Source organism: Rousettus aegyptiacus, unplaced genomic scaffold (assembly GCF_014176215.1).
Source record: "Rousettus aegyptiacus isolate mRouAeg1 unplaced genomic scaffold, mRouAeg1.p scaffold_m13_p_15, whole genome shotgun sequence".
Lineage (NCBI taxonomy): Eukaryota > Metazoa > Chordata > Mammalia > Chiroptera > Pteropodidae > Rousettus > Rousettus aegyptiacus.
In genome coordinates this window covers 45,865,474-45,880,610 of record NW_023416290.1, presented here as the reverse complement: position 1 = coordinate 45,880,610, position 15,137 = coordinate 45,865,474, and the positions used below count along the sequence as shown (strand labels likewise).

At 41.4% G+C, this 15,137-nt stretch overlaps 1 protein-coding gene across 1 annotated transcript; it reads right to left on the bottom strand.

Annotated features, from left to right (window-relative positions):
- Positions 1–9,200: 9,200 nt before the first annotated feature.
- Positions 9,201–14,641, bottom strand: UTP23 (UTP23 small subunit processome component). The gene is made up of 3 exons (XM_016138172.2): positions 14,358–14,641; positions 11,727–11,901; positions 9,201–10,809 (listed from the first exon to the last, which is right to left on the bottom strand). Exons 1-3 carry the CDS (start codon positions 14,543–14,545, stop codon positions 10,426–10,428), a joined length of 747 nt encoding a protein of 248 aa, XP_015993658.1. The 5' UTR covers positions 14,546–14,641; the 3' UTR covers positions 9,201–10,425.
- Between the last annotated feature and the right edge of the window lie 496 nt (positions 14,642–15,137).

The following is a 15,137-nucleotide window of genomic DNA, read 5'->3' as shown; positions in this document are numbered from 1 at the left end:
GAGCAATAAGACAGAAGCAGCCCGAGTTCCTAAGAACTTTGTGAATCACACCAGCCCTGCACTGCCTGCCCTACCTCTGGACTTTTAAGTGAAAGAAATAAATTCCTGACTTGTTGTGGTAGATTCAACAGCTGTCCCATAATTCTTCAGCCCTCCCCATATCTACGTCCTTTCCATGGCCTCATCACAGGCAGCACATACTCTCCACCCTCTGAATTTGGGCTTGGCCATATGACTTCTTCATGAATAGAAATGACGGTGTGCTGGTTCTGAGCCTGGGCCTTACAAAGGCCTCCAGCATTCTGCTTGCTGTTTTGTGCCTCTTCCTTTACAAGAAAAGCCCTGGCTAGCCCAGCCCCCACCCCGATCCAACGAGGAAGGAGGCCATCCTAGCCACACCAGACTTGACTGAGAAGCAGAGTTGCCTCAGCTGCCACAACCTGAGCAGTATCCAGTTGAGCTCAGCTTACGCCAGCCAAACCACAGCCAGCCATTGTAAAGGATTGCTGATGTAAGCCAGTGAGTTTTGGGATGGTCTGTTATTTAGGAATACTAATTGATACACTTGTTCAAGCTACTGTCTGTCATCATGCCTATTTTTCAGAGCCAAACCAATCCTACTTAATTCAGATACAAAGGAGTATAATAAGATTAAGCCCCAGCTGTCCAGGAGTGTTCCATCAAAATGAGAAAATAGAAGCCAATTTAAAGAGGAAGGACAGTTCTTAAAAGAAAAAAAAAAAAAAGCTGCTATAGCAACTGGCTTTATCCATATTAAAAAATGAAGTTTTACTCAACTCATTTCATAAACAATAATTAATTGAGATGGACTATAGACCTAAACATAAAAACCAATGTTGAAATCAATTCGTAGGCCCAAGATGGAGTCACTCCTGCCTGGGGTGCCATGTCAGCAAACCGAAACTCGGATAATGTTCGTGTCCCTGTAAATACTCTGCTTGACCAGCAATGCAGGATAGCCAGTCAGCCAGTCTCTAGACACCAAGCCAACTCTGGGCTCTGTACTTCCCTCCTTGCTCCTTCTCCCCCCAAAAATGGTTGATTCTGTGGCCCCAGTCAGTCACATATTTTTCTAATTTTCTCTTCCTTGTTCTTCATACTTTATCCTACAAAAGCTTTCTGCCTTCACCCCATTTTGCAGTTCTCCAAAACAAGACCGTCTGCTTCGTGAAGTGTTAAGAAGTTTGTTTGTATTATGTGCATTGTTTTCGTTAATCTTTTTTAACACCAGAAACATACATATTTCCTAATCATACTGAGTGCCACAATGTGCTATTTTAATAAAAATGATTCATACAATTCACTAAATACTTATTATATGCCAGGCACTGAAAACCGCTTTTACATGCATCATTTTATGTCACCCTCCAACACAGTGCCATAACACCTATTCCCTCCGTATTTGTAGGGGATAGCTATGCTTTCTCATTCCCCTTATTTTGGGAACGGCGCCCGAGTGTCCTCGGAGGACCCTCTTCTCCCTTGTACTCACTCCTCGTGCTTTCTCTGGTGCTGGCTTGAGACTCCGGTTCCCAGGTCAGACATTCGAAATCCTGGTGGCGTTCCCCGATTCCCAGTGCTGCCTTCTGTCTCGCTTTAGTGCTCTGCTCTAAACCTGGAAGCGTGGTTTCTAAATTTTAGCACGTGTAAGAACCACCTGGGGAGCTTGTTAAAACAGAGGCCACTCAGCCCCAACCAAAAGAGATTCTGATTGGTACAGTGCGAATTTGCTTTTCTAAAGCCCCCAAGTTGGAGCGGGGGAAAGGGCGAGGGGGAGAATGGAAGTAAGGGAACAAACATGAATTTTCTTAAATCATTAAGTAGCCTTCTAAAATACGAGTTTTAACGGCTGCACAGTGCTACATTATAGAGTATTTGTTGAACATGTACTAAGCGCCAGACACTATCTTATTTACAATCCACATTAATCCTATTTTACCCCTAAGAAAACCAAGGCTCGAGAAGTCCTGGTTGATTGTTTGGACCTGGAACTGACGCCCAGATGCAAATGCTTTTCCACACCAGTCCTGTCCGGCTGCACATTAGAAACACCATTAGAAACACCGGGGGAACGATTAAATGGCATGAATGCCTGGACCCCGCGCCAGGTGAAAGGAATCTGTATCTCTCAGGTGGAGGCTGGGCATCTGTTCGGATTCTGCCTGCTCCGGATTCCGATGTACAGTGAGGGCTAAGAAACCGTCCCACAGCATCCTGCTCCTTAGGTCAATTGTATATATACCTGTTTCCGACATTCTTTTTCCTTCCTCAACTTTAGCAGAGACACTTTCTTCTCCCTGCTTTTGTAATTTTACCAGTCACCAAAAAAGCTCAGAAGGCCAGAGTGTGATTGGCTAGAACATCATAGGGATCGCGCTAGTGGTATGAAATAGCATCTCATTTTTGTATTTTCACTCTCACGATAATTTTATTACGAAGGTTTTGGAAGGAAGAGAAAGATTGCCAGACAGTGTTTTATAAACTTTAAGTATTATCTTAATGCTTAGATGTGATTTTTTCCCCCTGTTCACCTCATTTTTCTCCTTTGGCGAACTATCTTTCATTCAGCGTCAGTCTGTTTCATTTAAGTGGGGTTGGTCCCCTCCCCTGAACTCCAGAATGGACACATGAATCAGGCCTGGATAATGAGAACCCTTGTATTAGATCAGGGTGTAGTTGAGAGAGAAAAACCACACTAGTTATGTGAATGGGAGAAAATTTAATATAAACAAGTATGTAATTAGGTATCAAGTTGTTAATGGGTAACTAACTAGGTAAAAAGAAAACTCTAAGAATTCTGGTGGTAGCAACTGTAGGAAGCAGTTCCCGCCCTTACAGCAAGGGAGGAAAAAGGAAGAGGTTGGGATTCCAAAACTTAGGGGCCTGGCAGAGAGGCTCTGGGGAGCCAAAACCCCTGAGGAGGCTGGCTCTCGTCCACTGGCGCTGCCATCTCTCAACTCAGAGGACAGACCCCTGGGTCTGGTGCCCACACAGATCTCAGGAAAACGGCTCCATCCAGCTGGGGCTGCTGCCTGGTTCTCTGGTGGGGGTCCTGGGGTGGAGGCGACAGAACTGTTTCTGCACGTGTTACAAGCTGAATTCAAGAACCATTGACAAGCAACTGCTGCTGCCAAGAGTAAAGAAGGTCAGGGAGTCTGCGTTCAGCTCACAGGAAAACGCAGGTCTTTTATCCTCTACCCTCTCTCCAGGTCCTGCCTCGAGCGCCCCTCATTGGCAGAATCTAAGAGAAGCAGCCGAATTGCGGTTTGCAGGGTTCCAGCCCTGGCAGCACCAGGAGAGTAGAAAGGTGAGTTAGAGCGGGCCAGATCCACCCCTTTGGCTGCTCACGCCCACGTGCACCCTTCTCTCTGTATTTTAACTTTCACATAACAATTTGAAAACCACCGTTTCACCTAACATGATGCAACTCCTTCATACAAATGAAGATATTCTCACCTTCTTCACAAAATGAGAAGATGCAGTCAACCTCAAATAAAAGGAAAAACCCACTTGCATAAAATAATTAGGAAAAAAGGAGCAAAAAGAAAATAATATATATGTGTGAGTGTGTGATTCTATTATATATAATATATAGTATATGTGTTATAATGTATACGCACATGTTTATATTACTTATATTACATTAATATAGTTGCATTATTATATATTACATATACATATGTACATATAGACATAACAAGCAAGGAATAAAATATTCATAGCTGTTGGAGACCTAATTTATGGAACTAGTCATAGACCATAGTTTATATTTTAAACTTCTTTCTTCCACTATTGTATTAGTTATTTTTGCTGCATAATATATTACTCCTAAACATTGTGGCTTACAACAACAAACATTTATCTCACACGGTTTCTGTGAGTCAGGAATTTGGGAAAGGCTTAACCAAGTGATTCTGCCTCCCATGAAATCACAGTCAAGATGTCGGCTAGGAAGCAGTCATCAGAGACCTGAGGAGGGCTAGAGGATCTATTCTAAAATGGCTCAGGAATATGGCTGGTAAAATGATGCTGGCTGTTGGCAAGAGGCATCTTTTCTTCTCCATGCAGAATTCTTCACAGGGCTACTTAATAGTCTCACAACATGGGAGCTGGCTTCCCTCAGAGTAAGTGATCCAAGAGAAAGCAAGATGGAAAAGACCATGTTTTTTATGACCTCACTTCAGAAGTTACATACCATCATTTCCATAATACTAATATCCTGTTGGTTACCTGGGTCAGCTCTGTCCAGTGTCGGGGAGGACATACAAGCTTATACCAGAAGGTGAGAAACTTTGGACACCATCTTGCAGGCTGACTACTGCAAATACCCGTTCGGCGTTTCTTTTTATCTTGGCCAGAATCTCAATTTGCTCCCTACTGGGTGAGGTAACACAAATCTTTGTTCCTGAAGGGTCTGGACACATAGTAGTTCTGCCTCCTTTTGTTGGTAGCAGTTTTCCATTAACATTTACTATTGGACGTAGAAGTACTAAGAGGCTCTTGGAGACTCCTAGATTTCAGAAGCTGTCTTGGCTACTCTCACCCTATAGCAGAGATCCCACTTGCTCTTGGAAATCTGGATCAGTCGTTCCAGTCAGTAGATTAACTCCCTTCATAAGCATAAAAAATAGACCCCCAAATGACCCAGTGGCAGTTTCATCATTCAAATCAATGGAATTATTGTTGCGCCCTTGATAGAAAGAAGCATTCCTCCTTTGGGAAGAAGACCTCTAAACCAGCAGAGCTCAAAGTCGGGGTGGGGGGGAGCGAAACTTCTCCCAGTGTGTTATAAGATTTAATAGCTAGAGGAGCTACTTCCACTTCCATCCCTTAATTCCTGGACCCAGCTATGGGAGAAGCATACCATATATTGGACTCTAATTTGAAACTTAAACTGTACTTCCGAAGAGGGACTATCTAACCTTTCAGGCTGTTGTCTCCAAATGGGCACTGTAAATAATGATGTATATATAGCAAGAACATTTAATACCACAAATTTCTTAGTCAGAAGCAATACTGACAGACTACCATGATGGCAAATAAAGCATTTTGTTAAGTGATGCTGGAAAAAGTATAATCGGAAAGAAAAAATCCATATACGGAATAGGTCCTGTTCCACTTAGGGTAAATTTCTACTCCTTCCGACATAGAAACGATCCAGTATAATCAGCCTGCCACCAAGTGACTGACTAGTTTCTTCCCTCTTCACATGCCCCCCCCCCCAGAAATGGTGCCATATTAAGGGTTCGGTGTTGGTCTCTCCATTTAGCGTGCTAGGTACTCGGCAATAGAGGTAGCTCGGTCACCTATGTTTTCGAAGCATCCTCTCCATTCCTGCCACCGTAACCACTTTGTTTGCTAACCTAAAGAAAAAGCACTCAGTTGGCAGAGAAAGAGACTCACTGACATCTGCAGAAAGCGCCATTTTCCCATCTGATTATTGAGAGCCTCCTCTACAGCGACCTGCCTATTGATGGACATTAATAGAGAACACGAATATCTTCATCGTCTGCACTCATTCTGAAAGACCCGCCTGCATATCTCTTCGCCAGACAGTCTTCCCAGCAATCTTCCCATCGATTCTTTCCAAGACCTAACTCTTCAGCCAAGCCATTAGCGACTACCTGTAAATCAGTGCAGATCTATGATTCTAGCCACTTCTGAATCCAAACAGAGAGGACAACAAAATTTATTGTTCCAAGTTCTGCCAACAAAAGAGTTCCCCTCTGTCACTCCCTTTCTGGGCTGCCAGTAAGCAGGGCTTTAAGGTTGCATTCACTTTCGGTTGTAGGAAACATATGGTATGAAAACATCTACAACCAGGCCCAAGTTTTTTACCTCCTCGGTGAGTCGATCATAGGAAAACCCTTAGAAGCCATAGTCGTGAGTTGAGGGGGAGGAGGCAAGGCAGTCAGGCTGGTGTCAAAGGAGAATGAGCCTCTCGCTCACGCACCCTGCTTGTGCATGCCAGGGCTGCTTAAGCCCGACCCCTTTGTAGTAGTCAACTTCGTGGCTTAACAGGCGGATAATATCCAGTTCACCACAGGGAGTTTAGGTTGCCTGGTCATTTGTCGTCTCATGCTAGGTGTCTATAAGACCCAGTAGTAAGTAGCTGTTTGTCGAAAGATAATAGTTATCTGCAGAAGAGCATATGAATTTTTTCCAGAACCTTAGAGATGTGTGACGTGATTCTTTTATTGTACTTGCCAGAGACTCCACACTAGACTCTTCTAGTATCCTTGAATCCAGGTGACCCAGCAGACAAACAGCTTGCACTGTGGCCGAGACTTGCTACAGGGCCTTCTTTTGCTCTTCTCCCCACTCAAAACTCTCAGCCACATGGGTTACCTAGTAATTGGGCCAAAGTAACAAACTAAAGTGTGGCTTGTGTTGCCTCCAAAACTCAAAATGGCCTGCCAAGCTTTGTGCCTATTTTTGAGTGATAGGTGGTGGTAATGCAACTATGTCTTGGACCTTCAGAAACGTCACTGAGGCGGCAGACCCCTGACTTCTCATGGGGTCTATATCTCCCAGACTCTGGTTCAGAAAGCTTGACTAAGGCATTTGCAGTACTTACTATCTCCTGCTCATCATTTTCAATTTGCACGTCATCAATGTAGTGGGCCAGTGTGATGTTGTGTGGTGTCAAGATGACCAAGATCACTGCAGACTGTAATATGGCTGAGAGCAGATGAGCTGCCTTAGCGTGAAGCAAGACTGTGAAGGTGTACTACTGACCCTGTCAAGAGAATGCAAACTGCTTTTGGTGGTCCTAGCATATTGTTAAAATTGAGGAAGGGAAAAATAAGTATTTCTCAGGAGCCGTGTCAATTTGTTCTAGCAGATATTACATCTAGGAGCGCTGCGGCCAATAGGTCGCCCTCTGATTAATGGTAAAATAATCTAGTCCTGCTTCAAGATCCATCTGCCATCTGCACAGACTAAATAGATGAAGTAAATGGAGATGTAATGACAATGAACACTTCTGCTTCATTCAAGTATTTTATGATGGTAGTTACCTCTGCGATCCCAATGATGGCCTTTCTCTTTTGGTTAACTATCCTGGTAGGGAGGACAAATTCCAATGGCTTCCCCTCGATCCTTCATACCCTAATGATTCCTAGTGCATAAGTGAGAGAGCTAACAGGGATACAACCAGTTGTTTAGTAAGTCTTTAACAATTAAACATTCAAGAACTGGGGGAAACCACAGTGTGGGCTCATGGATCCACTAAACCTACTGTGATTCAAACTTGGCCTTGAACTCAATTTATGTTAGACCAGCAGCAGCATTTTGTACTTGTAATTGCTAGATTAGAATCAAATCAGAGGCAGTGTCCAGTAATCCCACACAGGTCTGGGTATTTCTAAACCCCAAAGCACATTCACTCTTGAAAATGGGCACAGGTCCCTCGGGGATGGTGTAGAGGAAAATTTTTAACAGTGTTTCAGGGGCTTTCTTCAAGAGAACCCAGCCTCCTTTAACTTAACGGGCTCTGGACCCATGAACTGCTTCAGGTCAAGAAACAGAATGAGAGGCTATGACTCTCCTTTGTGATAGACCTGAACATATTTTCATTTATTCAACAAATAGGCATTGACATGTTACTCCTAATACACTTTGTCCTTAAGATTATAAAAGAAAACTAATGATCCAGTCTATCTGATGAAAAATGTAATTATAAAAACTTTCAAGCAGATCCATATCCAACACTATTGATAAACCTTGTCTTGAAATAGTAGCTAATTAAGCCACCTAAAGGCAAAAATTTTAAAGTAATTTCTTTACCATCCTTTATATTTTTTGTGTATATTTTAAAATGTACAGTAGTAAACCTATGTAGGTTATAAATATACAAGTTATAGGTGTATGCAAAAGTGTTTTACTGGCAAGAATGTCTGTTAAATGTTTGGAGGCACCAAACCACAATCACATGAAAAATTAGTTCCTAAGTTCAGTCCAGGCACCTAATCTTCTGCCTTTATTCCCAGTTAGTTCTGGATCTCAAACTAGATGGTTAGATAGTCATACACAGAGTTATACCAAATTTTCATTTACACCTAAACTAAGAATTCTTAAGAAAACTATAGTACAATTAAATGAATTATTTTTAAAACATTGTAAAGAATATAAACTAAGTCATTCTGCCTACCCATGAAAACCTGTTAATTAAACCTGTCAAATCACAGCCATCTTGCCTTACCTAGATGCAGAGATATAAAATCTCTCAGGAGCTAGGACAAAATAGTGTAGATGTTAGAGGCTTTGTTCTTCCCCCTTTGTGACCAAATCAAAGTTGTGATGGAAACATGGAGCAAACAGCAAGCAGTCACCTGGGGTCTAGATGAAGAGTCTTACAACTAGGGAGAGAAATGAGATCACCCCGCAACAGTAGGAGGGAGAAGGGGGAGAAGATGCGAGGCTGCCCAGCCAGAGCGGACAGAGGCTATAGCAGCAGTAGCTGTAGACGCCTGTTAAAGGGATTGTGTCTGCCACTGGACTTCCATGGTGACGGATTCACTCGCTTTGAGCACCAGCACAAGTGGCTGCACAGGGGTCACTAGGGACTTACAGGGGCACACTGAGTTGGAGCGAAGTCCTGAGGCAAGGCTTCGTTAAAAGAATACCTAAAATTTGTGCATATTAGCATGGCGAAATGAATACTATCAGTGTACATTTCGCCTGCTTATCGTTCTATCTATATTTGATTTGGTAATCCTTTTACTATTGACAAATGTTCTTTTCTCACAGAACTACAGACTATATTCCCCTTTTGTTCCAAAAATTTTGCCTTTCATTTAAAAAATGTTCCTGTTGTTTATACAGAATCATGAAATGACAATCCAACACTACCTGGCTTGCCAGATAATACAGCCTGTTATTCTCAATGTAATTAAAGCTATAATTCCACTTTTCACCCAAAAATTTAGCTGAGAAAGACATTTCTGTAGTAATAAATTTGAATTGTCTCAAATTTCAGAAGTCATTCGTTTCAGTCACTACTAACAATTTATCTGTGATGTACATTATAGCCGATCACATTTCAATGACACAGGTTAAGAAGCACTGCATGAAGGGAGCTCGATGTCAGGCTCTGCTTTTCCAACAACCTCATACTTCAACTTTACAGTGCGAAAACGCTGTAACTTTGGCCTGATGGACGATTAAAACAACTGGGGTGTGGGCTAAAAAAATAAGCTTTATTCAATTCCCCATTCAATTGATGTTTTAGACATTTTAAAAATAACATATTCACAGTCAACCTTAAAGAGAGTACTCTTTTGCAATTTTTGTTTTGGAAGTTAACACTCACATTTAAAAGAAAATCTTCCTCCTTATTGAACAAATGGAACTCAAAAAAAGCAAATAGTTCCCCATCCCCACCACCAGGACCTTATAAACAATTAAGTTTTCTAGGGATACTGAGTGAAAGGATTTTCAACCAAGAATTCTTTATCCTGCTAGGTCATCAGTGCAACAAACATGAGGGTAGACCCACTGGTTGAGCCCCCCAAAATGTACTTCCTACACACTTTTTGCTCCACTACAGCAAAAGAGGAAACCTAAGTGAAAAAGTGAAACCAGGAAACATAAGTGAAAAAGCAACAAGTGTCTGGATGACAGCTGAGCAACACGCTCGGCAGAAAGCCGTTCAACACTGGATGATAGTCGGCTGCAGAAGTACCTCCAGGCATAACAAAGGTACTGATATCATATGCAAAGTTCTATGATGAGATCCTCTACAGAGTTAATGGAATGTGGGGCATGATACTGTCAGATGCTGAAAGAAAATGAGGTCATTATTAACATCCAGAATAACAAAAAGGTAGTATAGCATGCTATCTGGTTCAGTGATTTATAAAGTTTAGTCATAATAAAAATACTGAACTTAGGATATTAATATGTTGGAAAAATGGGGTAATATAAGTAAGCAAAACTTCTATTCTCTCTAGTAGGAAGTCAATAGTAATGAATGGATCAAAAGGTAGTAGTATATTCATATTTAGAAATATAAATTCTAAAACTTTTACATGAGTTGAAAGAGGACGTTTCCTTTGTGAATGTGAAAGAAGGACTACCATGTTTCGTCACAAACTTTTGACACTAATTTGACTTTTTAAACTACTTGCAAATAACGTTCGGGGGGCGGGGGTGAAGGATGGCAGTGAGGCAGAAAGAGATGGTAACTTTGGATCAAAAACCTCGAAAATCACTAAGAAAAGTGAACTGTCACACCTAAACACATTCACTTTTTTTTTTTAACATATAATTTTAGGCAAAGGCTTATGGGTCATTATTCATTTACAAAAATAAGTTCAGTTTTTTATCCTAAGTATGTCCACAGTTTTAAAAAGAAATTTAGCTTTCACATTTGAATATCTTTCAAAGTATCCAAAAGATTCCTCATCCTTCTGCATTCTGCTTTTCAGAAAGTACTTTTGAGGTTGATCTGTTCCGGATTCTTTTTCTTTTTCTTTTCTTTTCAGAGGCAGATGGTTTTGTATCCTGCGCTTTTTTCTTTTTCTTCAAACAGCTAAGAGGATTGGGGCCACTGATTTTCTTGCGCTTTTTTCTTCTTCTCTGTTCAGGGTTGTTAACTAAACCCTGTTCCTCTTTGAGCTGCTTGATACTTTGCTTCTCATGGACCGAGACAAGCTGACCCGACTCTACTGCTTTAACATAGGCAATTGTTTTGGGAGAAGGTTTGTCCAAGACTATAGTGTTCTGAATAATAAACATAAGAGGAACTCCAGGCTTTTTCTTTACTTTCATAGACAAATTCTGATCCTATTAAAAAGAAAAATATAATTATTTCGTTCAAGTTTGTCAATTAAATAAGATGCCTTCGATAAGTTTCTATGGACTTCACAAGGGTTCTATTAAAAAGAGATCACAGAATTCATTTTTCAAGTCAGTATCTCTCACTAATGGGAGTACAGTATATTTTATGATAAAGGAAGGAAAAGCATAAAAACTGAGCACAAACAGTTAAGTGGCAACAGTGTGAACTGGATTTATCAATACTCTGGGACTATGAATTACAAACCAATGAAAAGGTAGAGATGTTAGGTGGCGTCCATTGCTTCTGCTCTAAGACGTGTTCTAGAAGGGGTCAAGAATGCTTACAGAGGACGAACAGAAGTAAAGCAGGCATTAGCTGACTCAGATTCTAGATTCAGCTTTGCCTCTAATTATGTAATGTCACAGTTCTGAAAGCATATTTAAGCAAATCTGTGTGAATGTGAAGAACTTCATTAACATCAGCCCTGAGTTTCTCTTTCCCCACCTCAGTCTCTTTAAAAGCCTGAAACAGTTCCACATTGGTAGTACAGTCTCGAATAATATGAAACATGACTTTCTGAGAAATACAATGAAATACAGAAACATGAAAACATATTTATGAACAGAGAATGTAAAATCTTTGCCCTAATTACCTTCCTTTCAAGAACCCAAAAATGTATCATCATATCTCTATGTCAATAATTTCTTATTTTGAAAAAGGAAACTTCGGTAATTATGATATCAATATGCTTAAAATTAATAAATTCTGTAATGACAACTGCTTTTATTGACTGCAAATTAACTTAAAAGCTAGTTTTTTAAAAAGTTGAAACACGTCTACTAATTTTTTTCTGAGTATAAATAGTACCATATGAAGTATGAATAGAAATGATTAAAATTTACTCGTTTAAAAGTAGTATTACCTGTGAAGCCACAAAATAATGATGAGGATTTCCCTCTTCAACCATGGAGAACAGGCAGTCCGATCCACTCACCGCGTTCTTGAAATGGGGACAATTTCGAACCTGGCATTTTTGTGCAATCAGTTTTGCCCCATATAAGTCTTTTCCTAACGTTTCTAACTCTTTTAACACACACCTGAAAAATAAAGTGTTATTAGTGGCTCACAATTTTAACAGAAACATATTGGTTGTTCACCTAAAGCAAGTATAAAAACTAATTTTTAAAAACTAAAACTATACCACTATAACCTGAATGTCGTATCGTAGCCACAAACATATAGGAGCCATTTCTTAAAACACCCGGAAGAGTCACACACCAAGTAGAAAGAACAATAACAACAGTTAAAATGTACTGAGCACTTAGTATGTGGAGGCGGCACGTTAAATAATCTTCATATAAATTCTTACTTAACCTCGAAACAGCGCTACTTTAAAATTATCCAGATTTCAGAGCACCTCATTCTGAGAGATTTAAGTAATATGCCCAAATTCAAATTAGTAAGTGGTAGAGTTGAAATGTAAATACAAGAAGTTTGGCAATGGATGCCTTGCCTCAACCATAATGCTATGTGCTTGTACTTGAAGTAAAAATCAGTACACCTTCAAAATATTTTCAGTTCTGAAAAGTAAAAATTCTCAAGTCATCAGGTTGTTGAAAATTACAAATTCCTTTCATTCTATATTCTCATATTAATATAAGCCAATGTTTTTCCAAGTATCATCTATAAATGACTCAGACCAGAACGACAGTGATATTAAATTGTATTAATTTCTAGCTCCTTTCTCATCCCCAAATCTGCACCTCTTGTGGAGGAATCAAATATTAGCACTTCTTCCATAACACTAGAAAAAAAATAAAGAAAAAAAGAACTGAGTCAAAGATTTTTTTAAACCTACTCAGCCTTTGCCAGACTCCTTTTATCACCCCATTAATTTTTGTTTTTTTAAGAAAAGAGATTTTTGTTTTCTACAGTCATCAGTTTTTGACCTCTAGTTGAGTTTCAGGCCCAAACTGCCAGCTATTTAGTGCATATTTCCTATGGATGTCTTGCCATCGGCTTTGGAAATCACCATGTCTAAAACCAAACTAGTTTCCTACCTCCAAACTTCTCCAGAGCTTGCTATCTTCTTGAATTTATTATCTCCCAGACACACTGTGGGGGGGGGGGGGGAATCAGAAATCCTATCTGGTCTTTTACCCTTCACCTACACCAATAGCTGTTAGTCCAATCTCAGCCCTTGGTATCTATCTCAGTACTGTCACCTTGTAGAATCCTTAGGTTTCTGCCTTTTACCTCCCAGATTCAGGCTCCATTATTTCTTGATTGGACAACCACAAAATGGGTTTGCCTGTCTTCACTCTCTTGCTTCTCTAACATGCCCCTCACATGTGTGTGTGTATATCTATAAAGATTGGATGTCTGATACAGCACATGTTAACAGTGGTTACTCACTGCTGTGATATTGTGGGTCGTTTTAACTTCTTTTTCAATTTTTTTAAAATAAATATTCTAAGTTTCTTAATAATAGTTCTTCATGATCTAGCCTCAATTTACCTTCTTCCCAGCTTCATTTCCAACTATTTCTGTGCTCTAAATCCCTTTCCCAGGAACTTCGCAACTCCATTACTTTGTTCAAAAGATCCCTACAAGAAATGCCACTTTCCTCTTTTCTGTCACTCAAAATAGTCTTTCCCCTCAGAAATGAACTGTGGCTGGGCTCTGAAGTTATCTCCTTCACAAAACCTCCATGATTCCAACCACCCTCCCTCCCAGCCCCCCAAAAGTTCCAATCTAATGTTTCCACACTGATGAAGTGGGGAAACTAGACCTGGAGTCAAAACGCATCAATTGAAGAATAACATGCATTATCTGGGCCATGAGGGCTGGGAGCCTGTGCCGTTCACTAAGTTATCTTCAGTGGCTACACAGTGCTTGGAATGTGGCATGTAACTTAATATAGGACAGTGAATAAACAAATGACCTTAGGCAAAGTTTGTAATCTCAAATTCTGACTAACCTTTTTGGGAATCGAAGATGTTACCTAACAGGGCAGTTGTGAGGATTGAAATTTTAAAATTTAAATTAGTAAGAGTTATGCAAACAACAGTTCCATTTAAAGGAGGTAGGTTTTAGATACCAGCAAACGCTCTTCATGCACAATACCTACTGGTTTAGTCCTTACCGCAACCTTGCGAGTGGTTATGTTTTTGTTTGTTTTTAACATATGAGAAATCCAAGACTCAGAGAAGTTAAATAACTTGTCTGACATAAGAGAGCTGGCAGAACTGGGACCAGGATTCAAAATCAGGTGAGACTACAAAGCACATGGTCTTATTCCCCAAGCTAAAAACATGTTAATATTAAAGGCATTGTATTTTCTGCCTAAATGACAGCTACACCCCTGACCTCCATAGGCCACCACCACCACTTGACTGTCAACTCCTCGTGGGCGGGGCGCCTCACACCTGATGGCTCGCGGTGGAGGCCTATGAGCAGCGGCCTCGTCTCAACCACACCCGCCGGATCCCCCGCGCCACCGGCTCGGCTCGGGTCGGCTCGGCTCGGCTCAGCTCACCCCGGGCCGACCCACCTAGTGGTGCACAGCTGTGTCTCCCCCATGAGGTAGCGGGGCAGCTGCTCCCGCAGCTGGATGCGGCCCTGCAGCGCCGCCTGACAGAATGTACCGTCCAGCAAGATCTGGTACGGCTCGCGGACTCCAAAATTGTTGCGGAAGAAGCCGAGATGCTTTTTGGCGTGTTTCTGCCTCGTGATCTTCATGCCTGGCTTCCCTCTACCGAGACCACGAAGCTGCAACACACGCCTTCGGCACGGCCAGCTACCGGCGATACCCACTTCCCCCGGATATGAAGCTTCCTTGGCCCCGGAAGCAAACGCCCCCATCACCCGCGCCTGCTGGCAGGTTAACATCACCCCCAGGCGAGCGCGCGCCTCAGCCCGGTGCCCGCGCTTTAAGGGGCGCGCCCTGGGGGGCGGAGCTTGCGCCTGCGCAGGAAAGCCACTGGGTGCGCGAGTGCGTACGAGAATGCACATGCGCAGTCAGGGGCCGGAGTAGAAGTCTGCACGTTGAGTTTACCGTTTTAGTGGGCAAGCAGCTAAAAGCTTGGCAATATAGTAATAATCAGCGGTAATATTGAGCCTTAATATGTTACAGGCACTATTCTAAGTAATTTACCTTATTTTATTCCCTTTAATGTTTAGAATTCCCAAGTGTAGGAAGCCAAGGGATCAAAGTATATTGGCAATTATGGGCAGGTTTGGACTACTTGCCTTCCCATAAAGAACTTAAATAATTAAGCATGTGTACTAAGGGCACATGGTTCTTTAGCGTCAGAAGTCACTGGAGCCCAGC

What these genes read in the sequence shown, in the direction of transcription:
- UTP23 (XM_016138172.2), bottom strand. Translation starts at nt 14,545, where the DNA reads ATGAAGATCACGAGGCAGAAACACGCCAAAAAGCATCTCGGCTTCTTC. An exon ending in ACACAGCTGTGCACCACTAG is followed by an intron (nt 11,902 to 14,357) that starts GTGGGTCGGCCC and finishes TTTATTTTTCAG; the next exon opens with GTGTGTGTTAAAAGAGTTAG. An exon ending in ATTATTTTGTGGCTTCACAG is followed by an intron (nt 10,810 to 11,726) that starts GTAATACTACTT and finishes TCTTTTTAATAG; the next exon opens with GATCAGAATTTGTCTATGAA.